This window comes from Mrakia frigida (assembly GCF_051309035.1).
Source record: "Mrakia frigida strain ATCC 22029 unplaced genomic scaffold BDY24scaffold_3, whole genome shotgun sequence".
NCBI lineage: Eukaryota > Fungi > Basidiomycota > Tremellomycetes > Cystofilobasidiales > Mrakiaceae > Mrakia > Mrakia frigida.
In genome coordinates, this window is record NW_027481278.1 from 988,012 (window position 1) to 1,007,466 (window position 19,455).

The following is a 19,455-nucleotide window of genomic DNA, read 5'->3' on the forward strand; positions in this document are numbered from 1 at the left end:
AGCTCGAAGCTCAACATTTCGAGGGCTCCCTCCGATCTAGTCCTCTTTCATCTCTCCAACTCCCATCTCGTTGCGGATACAAAAAAAAAGATGCTCGTACGATGTCCTCATCGTCTAGCTCTCGCCCTTCTCTCTCCTCAATCCATCGCGTCAAAACAACAGCAGCAACGACGCTCAAGCTCAGCTTCGAGCCCTTCTCCTCCTCCTGCTCGATCCTCCCTCCCTTCCGTTGACCTTCTCGAAGTCTACCGCTCAAAAGTCGACTCAGGCGAAGTCAAATGGGACGACACTCAAGTCCGTATAGTAGTCCAGGTAAGTTTCATCTTTGCTCCTTCAGCCGATCTCTTGCGATCTACTAATCTGACCACCTCCGTCCTCCCTCTTCATCAGCTCCGAGCTCTCCATCGACTCCTCCATCTCTACACCCCTCCCGCTCACCTCCTCCTCCTCTCCAAACCTCGTCCTCCCCTGCTACCCAAAGACTCTTCCTCCTCGTCGTCGTCGTGGTGGCCTTGGAGTTCAGGAAGATCGGAACAGACCGAGATCCAGAAGGAGGAAACGATGGAACTCGCTCGGGTGCTATCCATCGAGGAGGAACTGTCTTTGCTTCCTTCCCCGAGAGGTGTGTTGCTTATTGGACCCCCGGGAAGTGGGAAGACGATGCTGCTGGATATGCTGTTTGAGAACTTGGAGGTGGAGGGGAAACAGAGGAGGCATTATCATTCGGTGAGTTGGAAGTCGTCGCTTCAGCCCTCGCTTTGGCTTCTCTTCTTCGCTCCGTTTCAGCCCGTCGAAGCTCACATCCTCGCTCGTTATCTATCTACGTCCTCGGTCGTTCCTCTATCAGTTCCTTCTTCACATCTACCGCCTCATCTACGAAGAATCCCTCTCGTTCCGTCTCTCCCCCGAATCCCACTCCCAAGCTCAAGCTCAGGCGGTCAGGAAAGGATGGAAGTCCGTGTTTGCTTCCGGCGCGTTCGACGATCCTACGTCGGCTCTTCCGAGACCCAAGATTCGACATGGGTTGGCTCAGCCGAACGGGGGAGGAGCGTACGTGAGCAGTCCGTTCAAGGATGATGAGCTTGCGTTCCGGGTCGCGAAGAGGTTGATCAAGGATGAAGGGTGGTTGATCTTGTGAGCTTTCAAAGTCTTTTCTATGTCCTGTACTCATTTGAAAGCGCTCTTCTGACTTTTAAAACGACATACCTTCGTCAGATTCGACGACCTCCAACTCCTCGACCCTCCCTCAACGCATCTCCTCCGATCCGTTCTCCTTCACTTTTGGCGGCTAGGAGGAGTCGTTCTGTCGACTTCCAATCGAGTTCCGGAGGATCTGTACACGCAGGGAGTGATGAGGAAGAGAATGGAAGGGTTCCTGGCATGTTTGAGAGGGAGGTGCGAGGTTCTGGAGGTGGATGGAGGGAGGGACTGGAGGGAGTTGGACGAGGAGGAGGAAGGGAGAGTGCGGGGGTTGAGGGGCGGAAGTTGGGGTGTTGGGGAGGATGAGAAGAAGAAGTTTGAGGAGAGGTGGGAGACGGAGGTGGCGGGGAGGAAAGGTGAGTGAAGGAGGGAGGGCGGGAGGATGAGGAGAAGACGCGACGCGATCAAAACTGTACTGACTCTGGCGTCAATCTCTGACGCTTCGTCTTTCTCACAGTTGAACCCCATACTCTTACTATTTACAACCGACCCGTGATGGTCGAGAAGCAGACCGCTGCTTCGACCACGGACGAAGGCCGTGTCGCACGATTCACGTTTGCTGAGATTTGCGAGACGGTTAGTCTGCTCGTCTTCCTTTATTCTCGACGTCGCCGAAACCATCTTCCTGACCTTCACCCTCCTTTCTTTGGTTTCATCAGACTCTCGGTCCCGCAGACTATCTCACGTGAGCCTTTTTTTTCCCTCCCTTCGACGCGTCGATCTCGAACGCTCAACTGACGCGCCTCTTCCCGTCTTCCTTCTGTTCAGCATTTCCTCGACCTACTCGACCATCTTCATCTCCGACGTCCCTCCGATCCGAGTCTCCATGAAGAACGAGGCTCGTCGTCTCATCAACCTCCTCGACGCTCTGGTTCGTTCTCGTCCCCTTCTCCTTCTTCTTCCGACCCCTCTCACTCTCTAACGGACCGTCCTTCCCTTGCCTCTCTTTCTCGCAGTACGAATCCCGCACCCGTCTCCACATCCACTCCCAAGTCCCTCTCTCCCAACTCTTCTTCGCAGACCACGCCAACTCCTCTTCCTCCAACATCGAACGCGATTCCCTCGAACTGGAAGCTCTCTCCGAGATGGAGAAGGAAATGGCGGAACCTACGAGACCTAACGTCTCGCTCTACGAGTATCAGGAGCTAAAGGCGAAGATCGAGAGCAAGAAGGAAGCTGAGGGAGAGGAAGTCGCTGGTGGAGGAGGGACGTTTGCGAATCTGGCGATCTTTACTGGAGAGGATGAGAGGTTCGCTTTCGTGAGTCAATTTTAAATCTCTTCCCTATCACGAGCGTCGAACTGACTCTTCAAACCAACACGTCTCTCTCTTTCTCCCCGACAGAAACGAGCCCTCTCCCGCCTCACAGAAATGTGCAACCCTTCCTACCGTCAACGCCCCTGGACGCCCCTTCCTCTTGCCGTCCGATCCTGGGAATCACCTTCACCCACTCCTTCGTCCGCCACTCCCACCTCCTCCAAAATCTCAACATCGGACCCTCCTCGCTCTTCGTTCGTCGTCGAGGGAGAAGGGGACTTCGCTTCCGAAGCTTCGTACGATTCGAGGCCGAACTACAGTCCCGGTTCCGCCGTGACGGGACCAAGGGAGGATGCTCCGAGGTTGAAGGAGAGTCATTTCTGGGGAGTTGGAGAGTGGGGAAGTCGAGCTGGGAGTTGGGGGAAGGGAGTTGAGGCTGCTGGAGAGAGGAGAGAGAAGGATGTGAAGGGCGGTTGATCGATGCTAGTGCGTTTGGTTGCTGTCAAGAGAGAACCAGAAGAGTAAACCAAAAGGACTGAGGGCCTCGCGGATAAGCTTTGAGGAGAGGAAGCGACGCGTCGAACGAGAGATTGACGACTGTCGCTCAGATTTCTCTTCCTTTCCCTCATCGAAAGACACCTGGACTTCAAAGAATGCAGAGGTCATCAAGTAGCGTATAATGAATACGAAGCGGGAGTCGTCAATGAGGTAGAGTAGTGCTACAATGAGCTGGGACGGAGAAGAAAGAAAGAGAAACGAGAGGCGAACGAAAGGATGAAAAGTCAAGAAAGAAAAGGCAAGGAATAATGAGACGAGCAAAGGATAGAGTGTACGGTAGATAAGGGATGGGGAGAGAGTGCAGGAACGCGTGCAGTAGATGGTGGGAGATGATTGAACGGGCCAGTCGAGATGCGAAAGAAGCTTGAGAGGGAGCAAGGAGGAGGTCGAACTAAACCCTGTAAGGGTTGGAGGGATCCCGAGTTGAGCGAGGTTCGATGAGGAGGGACTTTCGGTAGAGGTTCTCGATGGAACTGGATCCCGATCCCTTCTCGGCGAGGATCTGAAGAAGACGAAAGAAGAGCGAAGTGTCAGTTCTTGCTTCGAAAACGAGGTGACTTCGAACAGGTAGGACGAACCTTGGTAAGGAAGACCTGAACCTCTGGGACCTCGGCGAGGGTGAACGGGACCTGGTACTTCTTGAAATCTCCGACGAGCTTGGTGAGACCGAAGAACTTCGAGACGTTGATGAGAGCTTTTTCGGGAGCGAGAGGAGCTGGTCGGGTGTCCTGGTTGCCGTCGTTGCAGAAGGTGAGATCGGTGAGGATGATTCCGAGGTAAGGCAGAGCGGGAGGGGAGGTCTCTCGAAGACGAGCGCGGTACTGGAGGAAGAAGAGGAAAGACGCATCGGGTTAGCGAGTGAACGATCAAAGAATGAAAAGGGAGAGAGGACTCACCGAAGCGTGGTTTCGAGAGACATCGAACAGAGCTCGAAGAGAGTGGAGAGAGTTCTTGTACTTGTTGGGTAGGGCCTGAGAACGGAGAAAGTCGTAGTCAGCAAAAGAGATGCAGAGTCGAGGACAAAACGAAGACGGCAACGCACCTCCCACGTCTTCTTCAGTCGGGTGATGCTCGATCCGTTGAGAGCAGCGAGGACGGCCATAGCTCCACTGTAGTTCTGGAGATCGACGAGTCGAGTCTATAGAGGAAACGATGTAAACCTGGTCAGCGACGAATCTCGAAGCTGCAAAGGGTTGAGTTGAACTCACAGTTAACTTGATGAAAAACTTGACGAGAGCAGTCCTCTTCTTCTGATCGAGCTCGTTGAGGATGACTTCCGAGACGAATCCGGTGCTACAGGAATCGAAGAAGAAGATCGAGGAGTCAGGAAAGGAAGTCGAAGAAGAGAAGCGAGGAGGAACCGACTCACATCTGGTTCGAGAAAGTGCTCATGGCCTTCAACGACGGCGAAGCCTTCTTCCCAGACTGAAGCAGATCCTCCGACTTGATGACGTTGTAAAGCTTCGACTCCATGATCGTGAGCTGCCTTGCCAGTTCCGTCGCGTCGAAGTCGGTGATTCCGAGAGTCGTCGACGCCGTCTGGTTCGAGAGTTTGTTCATGAGTCCCCTGGCGATGAGAGGAGTCGGAGGAGGTTGGTTCGACACCGACGATGACCTTTCCCTCATAGGAAGTCCTCCTCGAAGAAGATCCGAGCTCTTGGTCCTCGAGAGTGCTGCTCCTGGGAGAGGGAGGTTCGACGCGACCTTCCTCCTCATGATCGACTCGATGAGCCTTGGAGCCATTCCTGGGAGAGTCTGAGCCATCGTGGCTTTTGCGAAGGCGAGGAGATGAGGAAGGACAACTGAATCCGTAGCGGCTTGCCAGTGAACGTCGAGCCATGTCTTGAGGAAGTTGTAGATTCGAAGTCGGATGGGAAGGACCTTGTGGTCCATCCAAAGGAGTTGCTCCGCTGGACCGAGGACCATTCCGGGAGGAGGAGCTAGATCGTAACGACGAAGGAGTTCGGCGAGGAGGAGGGTGGGAGAGGTGAAGAGTCGGAAGGTGAGGTAAAAGGTGGCCTGGAAGGAAGGATCGACCGTCGAGTCGTGAGGAGTCATCTTCTCGACCAAAACGGGGAGGGTTCCGCCAACGATCTGTCCTTCAGTGCTGTAGGCGATATCCGTAGGGTGATAGTCATGACTGACGACCCAAAGTCGTGCGTCTCCCGAGTGTGTCGAAGGCATTTCCGTCGACGACTTGGCCATCGGAGTTGGAGGGACGGGTTGAGGGCGTGAAGGGATAGAGGAGGATCGAGGACGAACGTAATCGAGTTGAGAGGAAGTTGGGAGGACGGAGGGGATGAGAGGGATGGGCTTGTGGTTGAGAGAGAGCGGTCGCTCTTCCGAGTCCTCAGCGAAGGCGGGAGAGGAAGCTCCCGACGACGCGACCTTGACGAGCACCTTGCCATGGTCTGATCCTTCGTACGATGTTCGGAGGGACTCGTCGGTCGAGGTCGAGTTCGTAGACAAAGCGAGGGACCCTGAGACGAACAGAAAAAGAGATGGAGTGAGCTCGAGTGAGACGGGGAGGTCGAGAAAGAAGAGGGAACAGAACAAACCTTCTGTTGGATCCGAGATCCTGATGGGAGAGGCTGCTCGCTCCGATCCTGAGTTCCTGATCTGCTCCGTCCTCGAGCTGACTGCCGACTTGAAGGCCTGAGACGACGACGAGGTGCTTGACGTGATCGTCGACTCCTGAGATCCTCTGGCGGAGACGTGAGGCGTCGTCTCGTTCGCATCCTCAGCCGAGGCGAACCTCCCCTTGTTCTCCTGCTCTCCATCCTGGCTGACTCGAGCGCCGTCCATCATCTCCTCCAGTTGCTCTTCGTCGTACTGCTTCCTCAGACTGCTGATCGTCGTGGCCTTCCTTCCGAGAGAGGAGAGCGTGTTGGCGTCTCTCTGTCCGACCTGTTTCGTTCTGCGAGGAGTCGCGTCCGGGTCGACCTCGTCCGACGTGGAGGGTCGCCTCTGCTGCTGGTCGAGTCGAACGAGGTAGTCTGGAAGTCCTCGGTCTCTCGTGACGCATCGAGTGACGAGCTGAACGCAATCTGCTGCTGTTCGAAGCGTTCCCGTCGCTCCATGGAGGAGTCGAGCTCGCTCCTCGTCGTCCTGATCCGCCGAAGTGCTGTTGAAGGGGAGGGATGCGACCGCTTCCGCCGAGGCGACGAGGTGAGCCGTAGCTTCGTAGAGAGACGCTCCTGCAATCTCGAGTTGGGAGACATCGATGGGTCGAGCCTCTCGAATCTCTCGATGGAAGGACACGGCTTCGACGACGGTGAGGAGCTCTCGGACGTTGTCGATGCATTCCCGAGTGACGTCGAGGAGGTGGGCGTGAGAGGAGGGATGGGAGCTGGCGGAGTGGGAGTGGATGTGACCGATAAAGGCAGCGACGATGGAGAGGAGATGTTCGTGGGAGATCTTGACGGAAGCGAGAGCGTCGATGTTCCCGTTCTCGTCTGCGGCGAGAGGATTTGGAGTGAGAGGACCGTTTGGTGATTCCCAGGACGATTCACCGGTGGACGAGGAGTCGATGGAGTCGGCGAGGTGACCTGGACGACGGGAGACGTCCTCAGGGAAGGGACGAACGCGTTGGGATCGATCGTAGTGAGGGGAAGGAGCGCCTGCCTCCGAGTCGCTCGTCTGCTCCGATTCCCCCGACGTTCGATGTTGGGTTCGAAGGTTGGCGATGCTCTTGGCTCGGATAGTGAGGGATGCTGGTTCTCGTTGCCTGAACGCGGCCTGGAGTCGTCGATTCGGTCCAGGGGAAGCTCGTCCGAAAGCTGCTGAGTACTTGGGTGATCCAGGCGTTGGGGTCTTCTCGAGTTCCTCCAACCTCTCCAGCTCCTCATCTTCCTCCGACATCGCAACCTGACCTCTCCTCTCTGGGAGCTCGACTCCACAGTTCACCGCTACGTCGAGGAACCTCCTCACGTTCTCCAACAACGCGCTCGACATCATGAGCATCGACGACATCTCGGGTCCTCGAGCTCCCTCGTTCGGCATGGGACCTGAGGCTCTTCGAGCTTGAGCGACGAGTCGACTGAGTTCCGAGAGGACCTGTTTCCGTTCTCGAGCGAGGACTGGTTCCGTTCGAAGGAGAGGCGATTCCTTCGTGAGGCAGTCCGTAGCGGAGAGGACGGATCGGATGGAGGAGATGACGCAGGCGGTGGAGGGTTGGAAGTGCTGTTGAGGAGTAGAGAAGGAGCGGACAGACAGAAAACATCAGTGGAGGCTTTTCGGGAGGAAGAGAGCGAGAAGAAGACGCGTCGTCGAATCGAAGACTGCGAACTCACCGTCACACGATTCGCTGCGACTGCGTTCTCCAGAAGAGCGATAGCGTGAACAATGGGACCCATGATAGATTCGGGAGTCTGGTGGATCATTCGACGGTTTCTTGCTGGAGTCTTGGAAGGTCCGGGGAGAGGTTGAGAGCTGAAGAGGGGAGACGTGGGATTCGTTGGATGTTTCCAAGCGGAAGAGGACGAGACACCGCTTGAGGAAGCGATGCTGCTGGCTTCTGACGGTCGACGATTCCATGAGCGAGCTGAGTCGGAGGTGGCGGAGGAAGACTGACCACCTGAAGTCTAAAAGGAGGGAGAGGGCAAGGAGAGAGGAGGTCAGTCGATCCTCTCGAGCTTGCATTCCAGGAGAGTTTGGTTTGGAGAAAAGGCGAACCTGGCGAGACATGGGCTCCGTGCTGATGTCTATACGACTAGGAGTGTTGACGTAGTTGCTGAAAGAGAGAGAGACAGGAAGAACATTAGCTTCACAAAGCTTAGCTTCGTGCCTTGAGCTCATCTCGACGCCCTCCCGTCCCTTCAACCAAACGAGCTCCTCAACGACTCACCTAGGGAACCACCCTCTCCTCCCTTCCAGCTCTCCATCCCACCACCCTGAGGGATCCTTGTTAAAGACCTTGATGATCTGCCTTCGCCTGAAGGAGAGATAGGTTGGGTTTCCGAGAGGCTGAAAGTCGTGTTCCGACTCGACAAACTCGACTGGATGAGCCTCGTCCTCTTGATCGAACTCGTCGTCCACGAACGGACTGAGGATGGTCTGTCTCCTATGGGAGACGGTGCTGGAGGATCCGAGGTTGGAGAGGGATCCACTTGAGGAGGACTGAGAGTAGCTGGGGGAGGCAGCTCGAGGGTTGGGATGGTGGTGAGAGGAGGAGGACGAGGATTGGGAGGAGGAGGAATGATGGGAAGGAGCCTTCATGGGTTGAGGAGTGCGAGACCGCTTGGGAGATTGGCCTGGGACTGAAGGTGACATGGTGGTTGGTTGTGGCAAGACGAGGGAGAGGTTGGAAGCTAGACGGAAGGGCATATGAGAAAGGCAGGCAGAAAAGGAAGGGAGAGGCAAGGTCAGCTCTCCTCTTCTGACGTCTCTAGGGCTTTCCTCTCCTCTCCCGAGGGTTCCTAGACTGATATAACCACTCATCGAGCGCTCTGAGGATGCGACCCACCTCAGGGAGACTCCTGGGTCGCTCAAAAGCAAGGGAGCGAGGAGCAAGGAGGGAAGGGGAGGAAGGGAAGCTGGCTGGGCCGATCCTGCGGTCTTGATTCGTCGGAGAGGGTGCTGAACTGAAGAGAGATAGATGAAAACGAAAAGACGATCAGCACGAGGAGATCTACGAGGTCGGACGCGTCGATGGTAGAAATTTGGGAAGCTCACACGAGGGAAGGGAAGAGCTTGGCCGTGTGGTTTGTTTTGAAGGAGGAGGAAGACCTGAGCTCACGCGCCGTTGAGGGTCGAAGGAGGAGGCTCTTGAAGGGAGAGGGTCGAGTTGTGACTGAGTATTATCATCCACCAGGGGCGACAACGAGAACCAGAACGGAGGGAGTGAAGGAAGTACGAAGGAGGAGGGAGGAGAGGGAAGGAGGGAGGAAGAGAAGGGGTGGAGGTGAGGATGAAGTCAAAAGAGGGGGAGCCAAAGGTGAGCTCTCTCGTCGAAATACGACGAAGATGCGCAAAAAAAAATCGCTCACGAAGGTCCTGAGAATCTCTGGGTTCTGATGAGTATCTTGAGAACGAGGAAAGATTGAAGGAGGAGGAGGAGGGAGGGTGAAGTTTCTTGCGAGAGATCGAAGGGCTCTGTAATTGATCCAAAGAAAGCAAAGTCAGGGATCCAACCTTCTCGAGGATCGTTTACGATCTGCAAGTACAAACAAGCTCGATTTGAGAGCTTATCGAGCATGCGCAAGAGAAGGTCCAGAGGAAGGAGGAGGAGAGAAGCGGAGACGTTGAACGAGCTTCCTCCCTCTCGCGCGTCCAGCGACCTCTCCTCGTGCTCTCTCCTCCCCTGAATTGACTCCTGAATGCTAGAGATGGGTACGGACCTGAAAAACCTGTTGAAGATGCGATTGCGTGTCGTTGTTGGGAACGAAACAGGTGACGAACGCTAGGAGAAGGAAAGAGGAGGAGAGAAAGAGAGAAGCTCAGCCCTTTCTCTCGATCCAACAAACTCTCTTCCCTCCGACGACGCGAACGAAAACTCACCTCTGAGGTTATCCTGGTCGTTCGTAGGTGAGAGGTCAAACAGCTGCCTTCTTGACTTTCTTTTTTCAGTTCAAAGCCTTCGGAGAAAAGAGCCAGGCGACACGAGTATGGGGAAAGGAGATGGACTCGAAGTCGCGGTTTGTTGATTGATCTGCTCTCGTGCGGGCAGTCTGTGCTCAGCTCTCCGTCCTTGGAACTTGATGGCGATGGTTGAGGGAGAGAAGGAAGAAAAGAAAGGACATCGAATGTTTTGGGCTGTGTGTGTTCGAAAACAAGGGGAACGAGAGGGGTGTGGAAAAAGGAGAGCACTGGCACGGTTCGCGTCGGGGATGGTCGAGGAGGACGAGGGAAGGAAGGCATTTCTTCAGTCAACATTCAGTCTAACAAGCCGAAGCCAAAGTTGAGGATCCTACAAGGTGCACCTTTTCCTCGTGAGCGCGTGGACGATTCGAAAGCGATCAGCTAGCTGAACAGCAACGCGTCTCGACCGTGTCATCTTTCCCTCGCCGTTCTGCGACCCTCCCTCAATGCTGAGCGTGCCATCTCTGGAGATTGAGATATGAAGCAGACTAGTTCACGGAGAAGGTTAAAGAAAGAGAGAGAGGGTGGCATAGCCTACGGATACGTTACGAAAGAAAAGCGCCAAAACAACTGAGAAAGGAACGGACTGGCAAGAAACTACGAGACTACTCTACATCGAGTCGCTTCGGATCCCCTTCGTGAGACTCATGAGGAGCATTTCCTGGAGATTGTCGAAGGAGAAAGAGATGAGTCAGCTTCGAGAGAGAGTCGAAGGAGACAGGAAAGAATGGAACCGACGACGCACCATCCTCTCCATTCGTTCCTTCATCTCACTGAGCTCCGATCTCAACAGATCCCTCTGAGCATCCTCGTCGAACACGTTGACCTCTGGGACGGGGAGAGAAGGAGCCTCGACGATGACCTCCGGTACGGTGCCTCGACCGAAAAGTCTGGCGAGAGGCGACGAGTTCGAACCGGACGAGGTGCTCGAAGGACTGGTGCTGATGTCTGCGAGTTTCCTCCGTCGAAGAACGGCTGGAGGAGGGATCTTTTGGGAGGAGGACGAGGAGGTTGGGAGAGTGGCGGGCTCGGCAGTGAGAGGTTTGGATTTGGGAGGGACTCCGACGGCGGAGGGTTCGGTTTCGGTGCGAGGAGGGAGGATGGGAGGAGAAGCGAGAGATCGTTGAAGGTCGAGGCTTCGCTCCTGGCCCGAGACGAGAGAGCTTCCGAAGGGAGAGGATTCGAAAACATCTTCAACCCAATCAGACGAACTGCCGACGATGGCGCTTTAACAAAGGAACGAAGTTTCGAGTCAGACGCGTTTCGAGGAAGAGACAGCAGAAGTGTAGAGCGATAGCTCACTCGTAGATGTGTTCGACGGCGGTTCCAGTTCTGCCGTGAGTCTGCGAGGCGGCGTTGGCTTTCCACCTCTCGTAGAGGGAGATGGCGATGAGCAAAGGGAACGTCTGGGAGAAAGAACGAAGTCAGCGACGTTCAAGAAAGCGGGGAGAACGGCAAAGGGAGCTTACCGAGACTCGAATCAGGAAGACGTTCGTTCGATGGAAAGCTCGAGGGGTGAGGACGAAGGAGAGAGGTCCAAGGATTACAGCGGCGGGGATGTTGAGACTGCAAAGAAGGAGAGGATCAGCGGGCCGTCGCAACTCCTCTCGAAGAAAGACAGCTTGACTAACGGAATGATGTACGAGAAGATAGCATCACCCTTGACTCCACCAACGGTGCTCAAAGCAGACTGGAAGCACTTCTCCTCGGCGGCGTTCTGAGAGATCTCAGCGAATCGATTCGAAAGGATCGAGATGAGGACTGGTGAGAGAGAGAGTCAGTGAAGGTCTGCGAGGACTGAAGATAGGAGATGTAAACGCACTCGTGAGAAGAAGCGTGGAACAAAAAGCTGCGTAACTGATCAGCAGTAGAGGGCCGAAGATCTGAGGAAGCGGGAGACGCGACGAAACGGAGCGTCAGCAACGAAACTGGGATTTCCAGCCGAGTGAAAGAAGGAAACGTACTGGGTGGAAGCTCGCCGATGACTGGAAGGAGAGATCTGGCCAAGAGCGAATAAAAGGGGAGAGAGGGGACTCAGTCGAGGCGGCAAGACGCGTCGAAGAGAAGCACAACGAACAGCTGCTCCCGAACCAGATCTGAGCCATGAGCCAACTGAAGAGAAGGAAAAAGAGAACAAAAAACTGTTCAGTACGAACGTTCGATCGTGAACCTCACGAGAAAGGGAGATACTCACATGATCGATTTTGAAGTCCACTCGCTTCCCAGAGTCGAAAGGGCAAAGAAGAATCCAGAGACTGGCGAAGGGAAGGCAACCGGTCAAGTCAGTTGCGAACTACCTCGTCAGAAAGGAAAAAGAGCTGACAGCAGATGACCGCGAAAGCCATAAACTTGACGAAGCTGAGAAAGTGAATGGAAAAACGTCGAAGTTAGCGTTCTGAACTCTCGTCGTGTCTCGCTCTCTCTGAACTCACTCGTGCATCATAGCCTTCAGAGCGATGATAATAACATGGTTCTGCACGAAACTGAAGGCCAAGCGGGGAAAGAGCAGAGCAGCGCCACAGGCAAGGGTGTCGAAAGCCAACTCGGCCGTCTCGAGGTTCGGAGGATGGCTCGTAAGACCTCGGATTCGGATGACCACGTAGGCGAGGACGATGGCGATAAAGGAGAGGTCGAAGCCGTTGAAGAGGGAGGACACGTAGAACTGGATCCCGTGTTCTCTCGAGGCGGCGAACTGGTTCAGGAGTGCAGTCGAAAACGGTCGATCGATCAGCAGCTGAGCAGCAAAGAGGAGGAAGAAAAGACGAACCTCATCGAGGATCAATCCTGCAGCGAGTACCAGAAACGTTCCTTCGTAGATGTTGATCCTTTCCAGATCGTGCTCCTTGACGCAAACGATGAAGGCGAGGAAGAGGAGGACGAAGTTGATGAGCTCGATAAAATCCCTCCAAAACGGGACCTTGAGTCTGCCGTGGTCGAGCCATCCAGCGTCCCTGGCGTCGTATCTGAGGAAGTGGAGGCATCAGAAGGGGGTGAGAGGTGAGAAAGAGGGACGAAAAAGAAGGAGCGGAGTCGACGCGTCGCCGGATCACGAGCGATGCACCGCAAAATTGGGAGAGAAGCTCCGTAGCTACTTACAGATGGACTCCGTGATCGACGTCGGTTCTTGAGAGGATATAAGAGTATCACGTCAGTCAACGAGTGAAGGAAGAAGGGGTCGCATTGTCGGAGGAGACGCGCGACTCACATCCCAGCTCTTCCTCTAGTTTCCTGATCTCGGATCTTCTTCGACTTGTAGGTATCTGAAAGAAGAGCTCTCTTGGACGAGAGAGAAAGATGGTAGACGATAGCTCCCGAATGAACTAGTCCGATGACTCGCTGGAGGAGGGGAGTCGAGAGGAAGTCTGCGAAACCGCGTCGATGCAAGAGAAAAGCAAGCTCAGTCGGGAGGGGAAATCATCAAGAGGTATTCGACGACTTACGCTTCGCAGAAGCAGTGATAGCAAGCTCCAACGAGTTCTGCATCTCCTCCTCGATGTCCTCCTGATCCACGTCCTGAAGGACCGAAGCAGGCGCATGTTGGTACGGGTTCCAAGGTCGACTGAGGACGTCGACGAGTTCGAGATCGTTTGAAGAGAAGGTTCGAGTTAGCTTGATAGCGAGAATCTCGCAGAGATCTGTTACGGCAAAGAGGTCAAGTCAGGACGAAACGGCAAACCGACGAACGAAGCTGCGACGCGAAAGAAAAGCAGGCTCACCTGCTCGAGAGCTTTGAAGAGCTGTGAAGCTCAAGTCCGATTCCGACAGTCGAAGAAACTGAATTCGATTGAGTAGAAGAGCGTAGACTTGTTAAAGAAGGGAGGAAGGGCGGCGAAGGTCAGAAATCTGGTGAGGGGGGGGGGAGAGAGGCCGAGGGAGGGGAGAGGGAACGCACTGATCGCAGGATTTTTGGTAGACGTGTAGTTGTGGAGGAGAGGTCGAAGGATGCTGAAGTTGATATCTGGAGCGCAGAGCTGCTCCCACGAGAGAGCGGTGTCTATGTTCCGGACGATGTCGTCGTGAACCGAGTGGATGAGATCAAACACTCGAATAGCGAGGACGGATTCCGTTGTTGGGAGAGAGGAAGGGAGGAGGGGAGATCGTTCGTGGTCGTGGTTGGAGGGCATAGTGGAGAGGGCCGTGGGTATGTCGATAGGTCTGCAAGAATGAAAAGGACAGAAGGAAGAAGACGGTCAGAGAATCTCGAAGGAGCAACGGGGAGGGAGAAGGCGAGAGACGAGAGGAGATTAGGGTCAAGGACCAGGAAAGAAAACCCCTGCCATGCTCAGAAAACTGAGCGCCAGTTTCCTGATACTCGAAAGCCACAGATGACATCCCGAGTGTGTCTCTAGCAGCTTTCAATCCCTCCGACGAGCGAAGGGAACGAGAGAAAGGAAGGAAGAACGAAGCTCACCTTTAGCGCCTTCCGTTTAGATTCGTCTGAAGCTTCGACAGTTGTCAAGAGCGGTCGTTGTCGTGTGCTCGTAGAGGGGAGAGAGGTGTCGTCGGACTCTTCTAGAGCTGTTCGAGTGAATTTCGTCACTGTTCGAAGGAAGGAGTTGGGAGAGAAAGAAGGAGCGAGGGAGGGAAGGCGAGCTCAACGACCCTCGACACGCTGGGTCGTCACCCAACTTTTCCCAGGATCCTTCTCTTCTTCTCCGTCTGACGTTTAAGAAGAATCGAGACAACACATCTAGCTCTCGATCCTGTTGAGCTCAAAATCTGACTCCTTTACTCCGGGCGCTCAAGCGGCGACGGCCTCTCGTCTTGTCGTCTGTCTCTCTCTCTCTCGCATCTCTCTTTCGGACCCAAGCCCCTACACCCCGAACCCAATACAAAAACAACATCTCCTCAATCCGAATCCGAAATCTCTATAATCTCCTGCTGAATCTCCCTCTCCACCTTCTCCTTGCCCTTCCCCTTCGTCGTCCCACTCCCACTCCCTCCTCCTCCAACGCTCCCACTCCGACTCCCTCCAAGCGACCCCCACGCACCCGCCCCACTTCCACTCCCACTCGAGTTCACCGTTTTCCCACAGTTCCTCCCACTCTGCGTCTGACTCTCCTTCGCCGGACGGGGGTTCTCGTCCACCTCGATATCCGAACTTGATCCTAGGACGATCGTTTCCTGTTCCTCCTCCCTTGGATGGCGTTTCGATGCTGGTGGTGGTGGTGGTGGTCTGAGTTTGGGTGGTTGAGCGGGCGGAGGGAAGAACCTTGACGATGTTGAAGACGAGGACGCGTTTCCCTCCTCCTTCTTCGTCTTCTTCGGCGGTGGACGATGTTCCTGTTCCTGCTCGTACTCCCTCATCAGAACCTCCTCCTCCTCCTGCTCCTCCTTATCCCGATCGAACTCTTCCTCGAGATCCTCGTCCATGAGGTGTGCCCAGTAGTCTTCTTCCTCCTCTGCCTCGATCGGTGGGAGACGAGCTTGAGCGGGAGGAGGAGCGTGAGCAGGTTCGACCTGGAAATCTTCGGGGATGTAGTCCTCTTCGTCTTCATCGTTGGGATCGAAGGGTTGAGGTGGGCGTGGTTGGTTTCGAGCGGGAGGAGGAGGAGGAGGTTGGACGCGAAGAGCTGCTGGAGGAGGGACGATTCGACGGGGTGGGGAGGGTGGTAGAGGGGCTTCGTCGTCGTCGTGATCTTCTTTGCTGATGGTTTCGAAGATAACGAGAGAGGGGAGGGAACAGGCTCAGCGAGAGAAAAGGTGGAGAGGGATGAGACCCAGAAACGAGAACGGAAGAACGACTCACCCAAGTCTCTCCTTAAACCCCGACTCTAACAGCTTCTCCTCTCGTCCGTCTAAGCAGAGTTCCTCAACATGTTGGCCTGTTGAAACAGAAACCATCGAGGTCAGCTCGAGAAGGAGACGGCGAGAAGGGAACGGAGAGGGAAAGGTCCGAAAACCGACCTTTGAAGCTGCACGTCTCAGGAGTGAGCAGAAGAAGCCCTCGTAGAACCTTGACATTCTGGATGAGGAGCTAAGTTACCCACCAAGATGAAGGTTAGCCTCATAGTTAGAGAGGAAAGAAGGAACGAGTCAAAGCGACCTACCTTGCTTCCCAAACGAGTCTCCCCGAGCTTGAGCGACGAGATCCGCTTGTATTCGATAGCCTGAAGTTCACCGAGTGATCCCAAGTCAGCTCCTACTCCGAGTCTAGCATAAAAACAGCGCTAGACTCACTCTTACAGTCCTGAACCCATCCGAGAGCTCGAGTTTCAACGTCCCTCTCGCGTACTTGGGTCCCTCTTGACCCTCCTCATCGTCGTCCGCCTCTTCCTCCCCGACCAGTCGTCGAATCTTGGCTACACCTGTGCGAGCTTCTTGTCTATCGTGTAGCGTTCGTTGGAGAGTGAAAGCTGAGGAACCGATCTGTACGAAAGGAAGACACGCGAGACGAAGGAGGAAGAAACGGTGAGCTCGACCTTTCCCTTCCTTTAGTGAAGAACGAGGAAAACGAAACGAACCTCTGTTATCGAAACCACCATGACCAGGCAACCCTTCCTGACTCCCTCGAAGAGAATCTTCTGATGCATAGGATCCTCTGGATCTGCGAAAAGCTCAGGAGGGAAACCTGTTCCCTCGACCGTCGAGGAGGCGAGATCGGAGAGCAAGAGTCGTTCATGGCTCGCTTTGATCTGTTGTTGCCGATTCAGAAGGGGAGATTGGGCGAGAATGGAGGTGAGAGTCGTCTGGAGCCATTCCTGTTAAGCGAGAAGACGAAGTCAGCTCGAGAAGAGGGAGACGAGCGAGAGAGAGACGGGAAGGAAGGAGGAGGTGAGCTCGACGTCCTCGTATGATGTGAACTGACGTTGTTGAACTGAGGGGAAGGATACAGATGTTTGAGGTTGTTGAGGATGGGGGTGAGAGTTGAGTCCATGGTTTGAAGTCCGAGAAAGAAGAAAATCTTCAGGTCATCGTTCGCTGCTGAAAAGAAAAGATCAAAACAACTCGAGCTCACCATTTTCGAAGCTCACCGCCAACGTCGACCTCCTTTCCTCTCTTCCTGTTGGCCGCTTTTCCTCCTCTAGCCTCAGATCTCAGGTCCCTAACTCGACTCTTGGTATCACTACTTTGGTCGAGCAATCTGGAGAGTGGAGCGGGGATTGATTGGTTTGTGCCAGATCGCATTCTCGACCTCCTCCCTCTCCATTCTGCTTCGCATCCTAGACTGAGTCTCGATCACTTTGAGAGTTCATCCTCGACCCCGATTAAATTTTACTTTCCCTATCAACCATCAATTCCCTCTTCTCCAGCTGCTCTTCTCGTGGATAGGATTCGAGCGACGGTTCGTTTCCCTCTCTTCTCCTCCCCCCCTTTCTCTCCCCGTTGCTCACACGTTCCTTTCTCTTCCGTCCTAACAGCTCCTCGAAAACACTCGATTCCTCCGATGCACCGCTCCAGGTCGAGAAGCCCTCAGCATTCTCTCGGGAGTCGTCGCGGTGGGAGGTCATGGTTCTTCCCGCTCCTCGTCTTCTCACGCTCTCAGCCCTCTTCCTTCATTGGAGGAGGTGGACACCTCTCTCTTTCTCCCACATCGTCTTCTCAGACGTCGTCCAACGGAATCAATGGATTGGGGAGGAGGAGCCTCTATTCGAGCTCGTTAGGATCGAATCGAACGCGTTCGAGCCTCAGATGAGGTGGGGGATTGACGATCGGTGGGAGACGATGAGGTAGATGTCCGAACCTACAACCTTTATATTGCTTTCTCGTTTCGTTTGCCTTGTCTCTCTTTACTCGTTGGACCTTCGCTCTCTCTCTCCATTTCTCGTCCCGCCCACCATCCCATCCCACCCATCTCTCTCCCACTCTCTTGCTTCTCCATCCTACATTAGTCTCTTCCCTTCCTCTCTCTTAGTTCCCACGCATCCTCTCCATTCACTATCATTCCTTGCTTTTTTGGTGCTGCCTCGTTCCTCTCTGTACGCGTACTTCTCGAGAGGTTAAGGGGGATCGATCGTGACGGTTCAAAGAGCGTGAGCTCGCTTCGATGCTTTCAAGAACCAAACGGCCATCTCTTCTTCTCGCTCAACGTTATGCTTCCCTACGAGCCATCACAATGTGAACCTGTGAGTCCACATGTCATCTCTTGAAGCTTCCTCGAGCTGGAGAGGCGTCTCTCGTTCATGGCAAGGAAGAAGGAAGGAAGGAAGGGTTCGAGATGTTGACCTCGCTCACTCTTGTTCCTCCCCTTCCTTCGTTCTCTCTCGCTCTTCTTCCAGACGCCCAACCTCTTCGCTCTCGGACTCTCCTCCTTTCTCTGCTTCGGACTCGTAGTGTCCTACCTCCCTCAACACCTTCGAATCTATCAAACCAAAAGTTCGGAGGGCTTGTCTCCGTGGTACCTGCTCCTCGGATCGACCTCAGCAGCGTGTGGACTCTTCAACCTCCTCATCCTTCAATGGCCCAAAGTCAGGTGTTGCGCGATCATCGTGAGTAGTTGAAGGTCTCTACTGGAGCTGCTGGGATGCGATCTGATGAGGTCGGGTTGCCTTGTTGGGAGGGAAACAGTCGACCGCATCGTGCTTCTCAGCCACGCTGGGTCTCCTTCAGGTCGCCATCGCCTGGGTTCTGTTCTCGATTATGTTCGTCTCTCTTCTTCTGTGTACTTCCTCAAGGACCTAGCTGACCATCTCTCCTGCTTCTCGCACTCAGTTTCATCCTCTTCCTCATCTACTTCCCACCACATCTCCTTTTCGAACCTCCTCTCCTCGAAGGTGCTGTAGCGGACAAGAAAGCGAAGACGACTCCTCTATGGAAGCTCTCTGTCGGACTAGCAAGTGTTACGGCTATTCATTTGTGAGTAGCTAGTCCGACCTCTATCGAACGAGCTCTCCCTGACCGAACATCTCGACCAAACAGCATCGTCACTCTCGCCGTTCTCGTCCCTCTTCTCCTTCGCCTCCCGCTCCCTCACCCCAACCCCAACGACGCTCCTGATATCAGGCTTTCAAGAATAGCAGACGCGTGAGTTTTCGTATCCATACCTCTCCTCATTTCTGCGTCGTTCGAGAAACTCATCAGGTCGCCCTCCTTCTTTCTCTCGACAGGCACGGTCTCGTCGCTACCATCCTCGCCGTCTCCCAATACCTCCCTCAGATCCTCCTGACCTGGAACGAAGGATTCATCGGATCTCTCAGTATTCCTACCATGATGTAAGTCTTTCCTGTTCTCGAGTCGAGGTCCGCTCGAACGAAGCAGCCCGCTCACCCCCTCGCGTCGCTGCTTCCTCTTTCCTCCCTCTCAGAATCCAAGTGCCAGGCTCGGTCGCCTTCGTCGTCTCGATAGCCATTCGAGAGGGGACTTCTTGGTCTTGTGAGCAAAACACATCCCTCTCGATTAAGACCGAGGTGGAAGAGATCAGCTCGACTGACCATCTCGTTTCGTCGTCTCTCTTCTCTTTGTTTCGTTCCAGCTTGGATGCCCTACGCCATCACGGGATTCCTTCAGTCGGGACTTCTTGTCAGTTCCATCCTCATCGGCCTCCTCTGCTTCCATCAGCTCTCTGACCCTTCCCTCTCTCTTTCGTTCGCGTCGACTCGTTCCCCTCAAGGTGATGTGCCTCTGCTGGAAGCAACGAGAGAAGCGTCTCGGAATCGACGACTTCGGAAGACCTCTCCTGGAAGATGACGTAAATGGGGAGGAAGACGACGAGAGGACGCCTTTGGTAGGAGCAGAGCGATGATTTTCGCACGACGAGATGGAGATGACCGGTTCTTTCCTTCCTTCGCGTGTTCTTCTCGCCTTCCGAAGCCCCCGACGAATCTTCAAGCTAATTCACTCGAAGCAGTCTTGTTTGAAGACTTCTCGCCTCTGCTCCGGCGGAGAGCCGTTGGAGAAAGAAGACGCGTTCAAGCGTTCATTG

The 19,455-nt window shown here is 54.5% G+C and overlaps 5 protein-coding genes across 5 annotated transcripts; 2 read left to right on the forward strand and 3 right to left on the reverse strand.

The window, feature by feature from the left end:
* The first annotated feature begins 59 nt into the window (after window positions 1-59).
* BDY24DRAFT_377336 (AFG1-like ATPase-domain-containing protein) lies at window positions 60-3,044 on the forward strand. Its single transcript, XM_076638763.1, has 9 exons — window positions 60-312; window positions 391-726; window positions 848-1,134; window positions 1,216-1,556; window positions 1,658-1,776; window positions 1,860-1,885; window positions 1,969-2,071; window positions 2,157-2,459; window positions 2,544-3,044. Exons 1-9 carry the CDS (start codon window positions 91-93, stop codon window positions 2,931-2,933), a joined length of 2,127 nt encoding a protein of 708 aa, XP_076500450.1. The 5' UTR covers window positions 60-90; the 3' UTR covers window positions 2,934-3,044.
* Window positions 3,045-3,111: 67 nt separating this feature from the next.
* BDY24DRAFT_347370 (ras guanine nucleotide exchange factor domain-containing protein) lies at window positions 3,112-8,280 on the reverse strand. The gene is made up of 10 exons (XM_076637646.1): window positions 7,861-8,280; window positions 7,689-7,746; window positions 7,307-7,597; window positions 5,573-7,196; window positions 4,384-5,494; window positions 4,223-4,307; window positions 4,057-4,152; window positions 3,911-3,985; window positions 3,593-3,835; window positions 3,112-3,516 (listed from the first exon to the last, which is right to left on the reverse strand). The coding sequence occupies exons 1-10, from the start codon at window positions 8,229-8,231 to the stop codon at window positions 3,406-3,408; spliced, it is 4,065 nt and encodes a 1,354-aa protein (XP_076500451.1). The 5' UTR covers window positions 8,232-8,280; the 3' UTR covers window positions 3,112-3,405.
* A 1,723-nt stretch (window positions 8,281-10,003) lies between these two features.
* BDY24DRAFT_438375 (uncharacterized protein) lies at window positions 10,004-13,925 on the reverse strand (the record flags this gene model as incomplete). The annotated part of the gene is made up of 17 exons (XM_076644351.1): window positions 10,004-10,254; window positions 10,339-10,819; window positions 10,896-10,999; window positions 11,063-11,159; window positions 11,225-11,354; window positions 11,416-11,476; window positions 11,558-11,705; window positions 11,788-11,848; window positions 11,917-11,951; window positions 12,026-12,285; window positions 12,361-12,556; window positions 12,690-12,716; window positions 12,799-12,955; window positions 13,034-13,228; window positions 13,310-13,396; window positions 13,486-13,748; window positions 13,906-13,925. The coding sequence occupies 17 exons, from the start codon at window positions 13,923-13,925 to the stop codon at window positions 10,204-10,206; spliced, it is 2,373 nt and encodes a 790-aa protein (XP_076500452.1). The 3' UTR covers window positions 10,004-10,203.
* A 512-nt stretch (window positions 13,926-14,437) lies between these two features.
* On the reverse strand, window positions 14,438-16,510 carry BDY24DRAFT_377349 (OB fold domain-containing protein). Its single transcript, XM_076638764.1, has 7 exons — window positions 16,402-16,510; window positions 16,058-16,294; window positions 15,774-15,962; window positions 15,644-15,703; window positions 15,501-15,570; window positions 15,343-15,418; window positions 14,438-15,240 (listed from the first exon to the last, which is right to left on the reverse strand). Exons 1-7 carry the CDS (start codon window positions 16,468-16,470, stop codon window positions 14,442-14,444), a joined length of 1,500 nt encoding a protein of 499 aa, XP_076500453.1. The 5' UTR covers window positions 16,471-16,510; the 3' UTR covers window positions 14,438-14,441.
* Window positions 16,511-17,533: 1,023 nt separating this feature from the next.
* On the forward strand, window positions 17,534-19,313 carry BDY24DRAFT_377353 (PQ-loop repeat-containing protein). Its single transcript, XM_076638765.1, has 9 exons — window positions 17,534-17,659; window positions 17,813-18,022; window positions 18,102-18,175; window positions 18,246-18,389; window positions 18,453-18,557; window positions 18,641-18,745; window positions 18,838-18,905; window positions 19,006-19,052; window positions 19,144-19,313. Exons 1-9 carry the CDS (start codon window positions 17,627-17,629, stop codon window positions 19,273-19,275), a joined length of 918 nt encoding a protein of 305 aa, XP_076500454.1. The 5' UTR covers window positions 17,534-17,626; the 3' UTR covers window positions 19,276-19,313.
* Window positions 19,314-19,455: the final 142 nt, after the last annotated feature.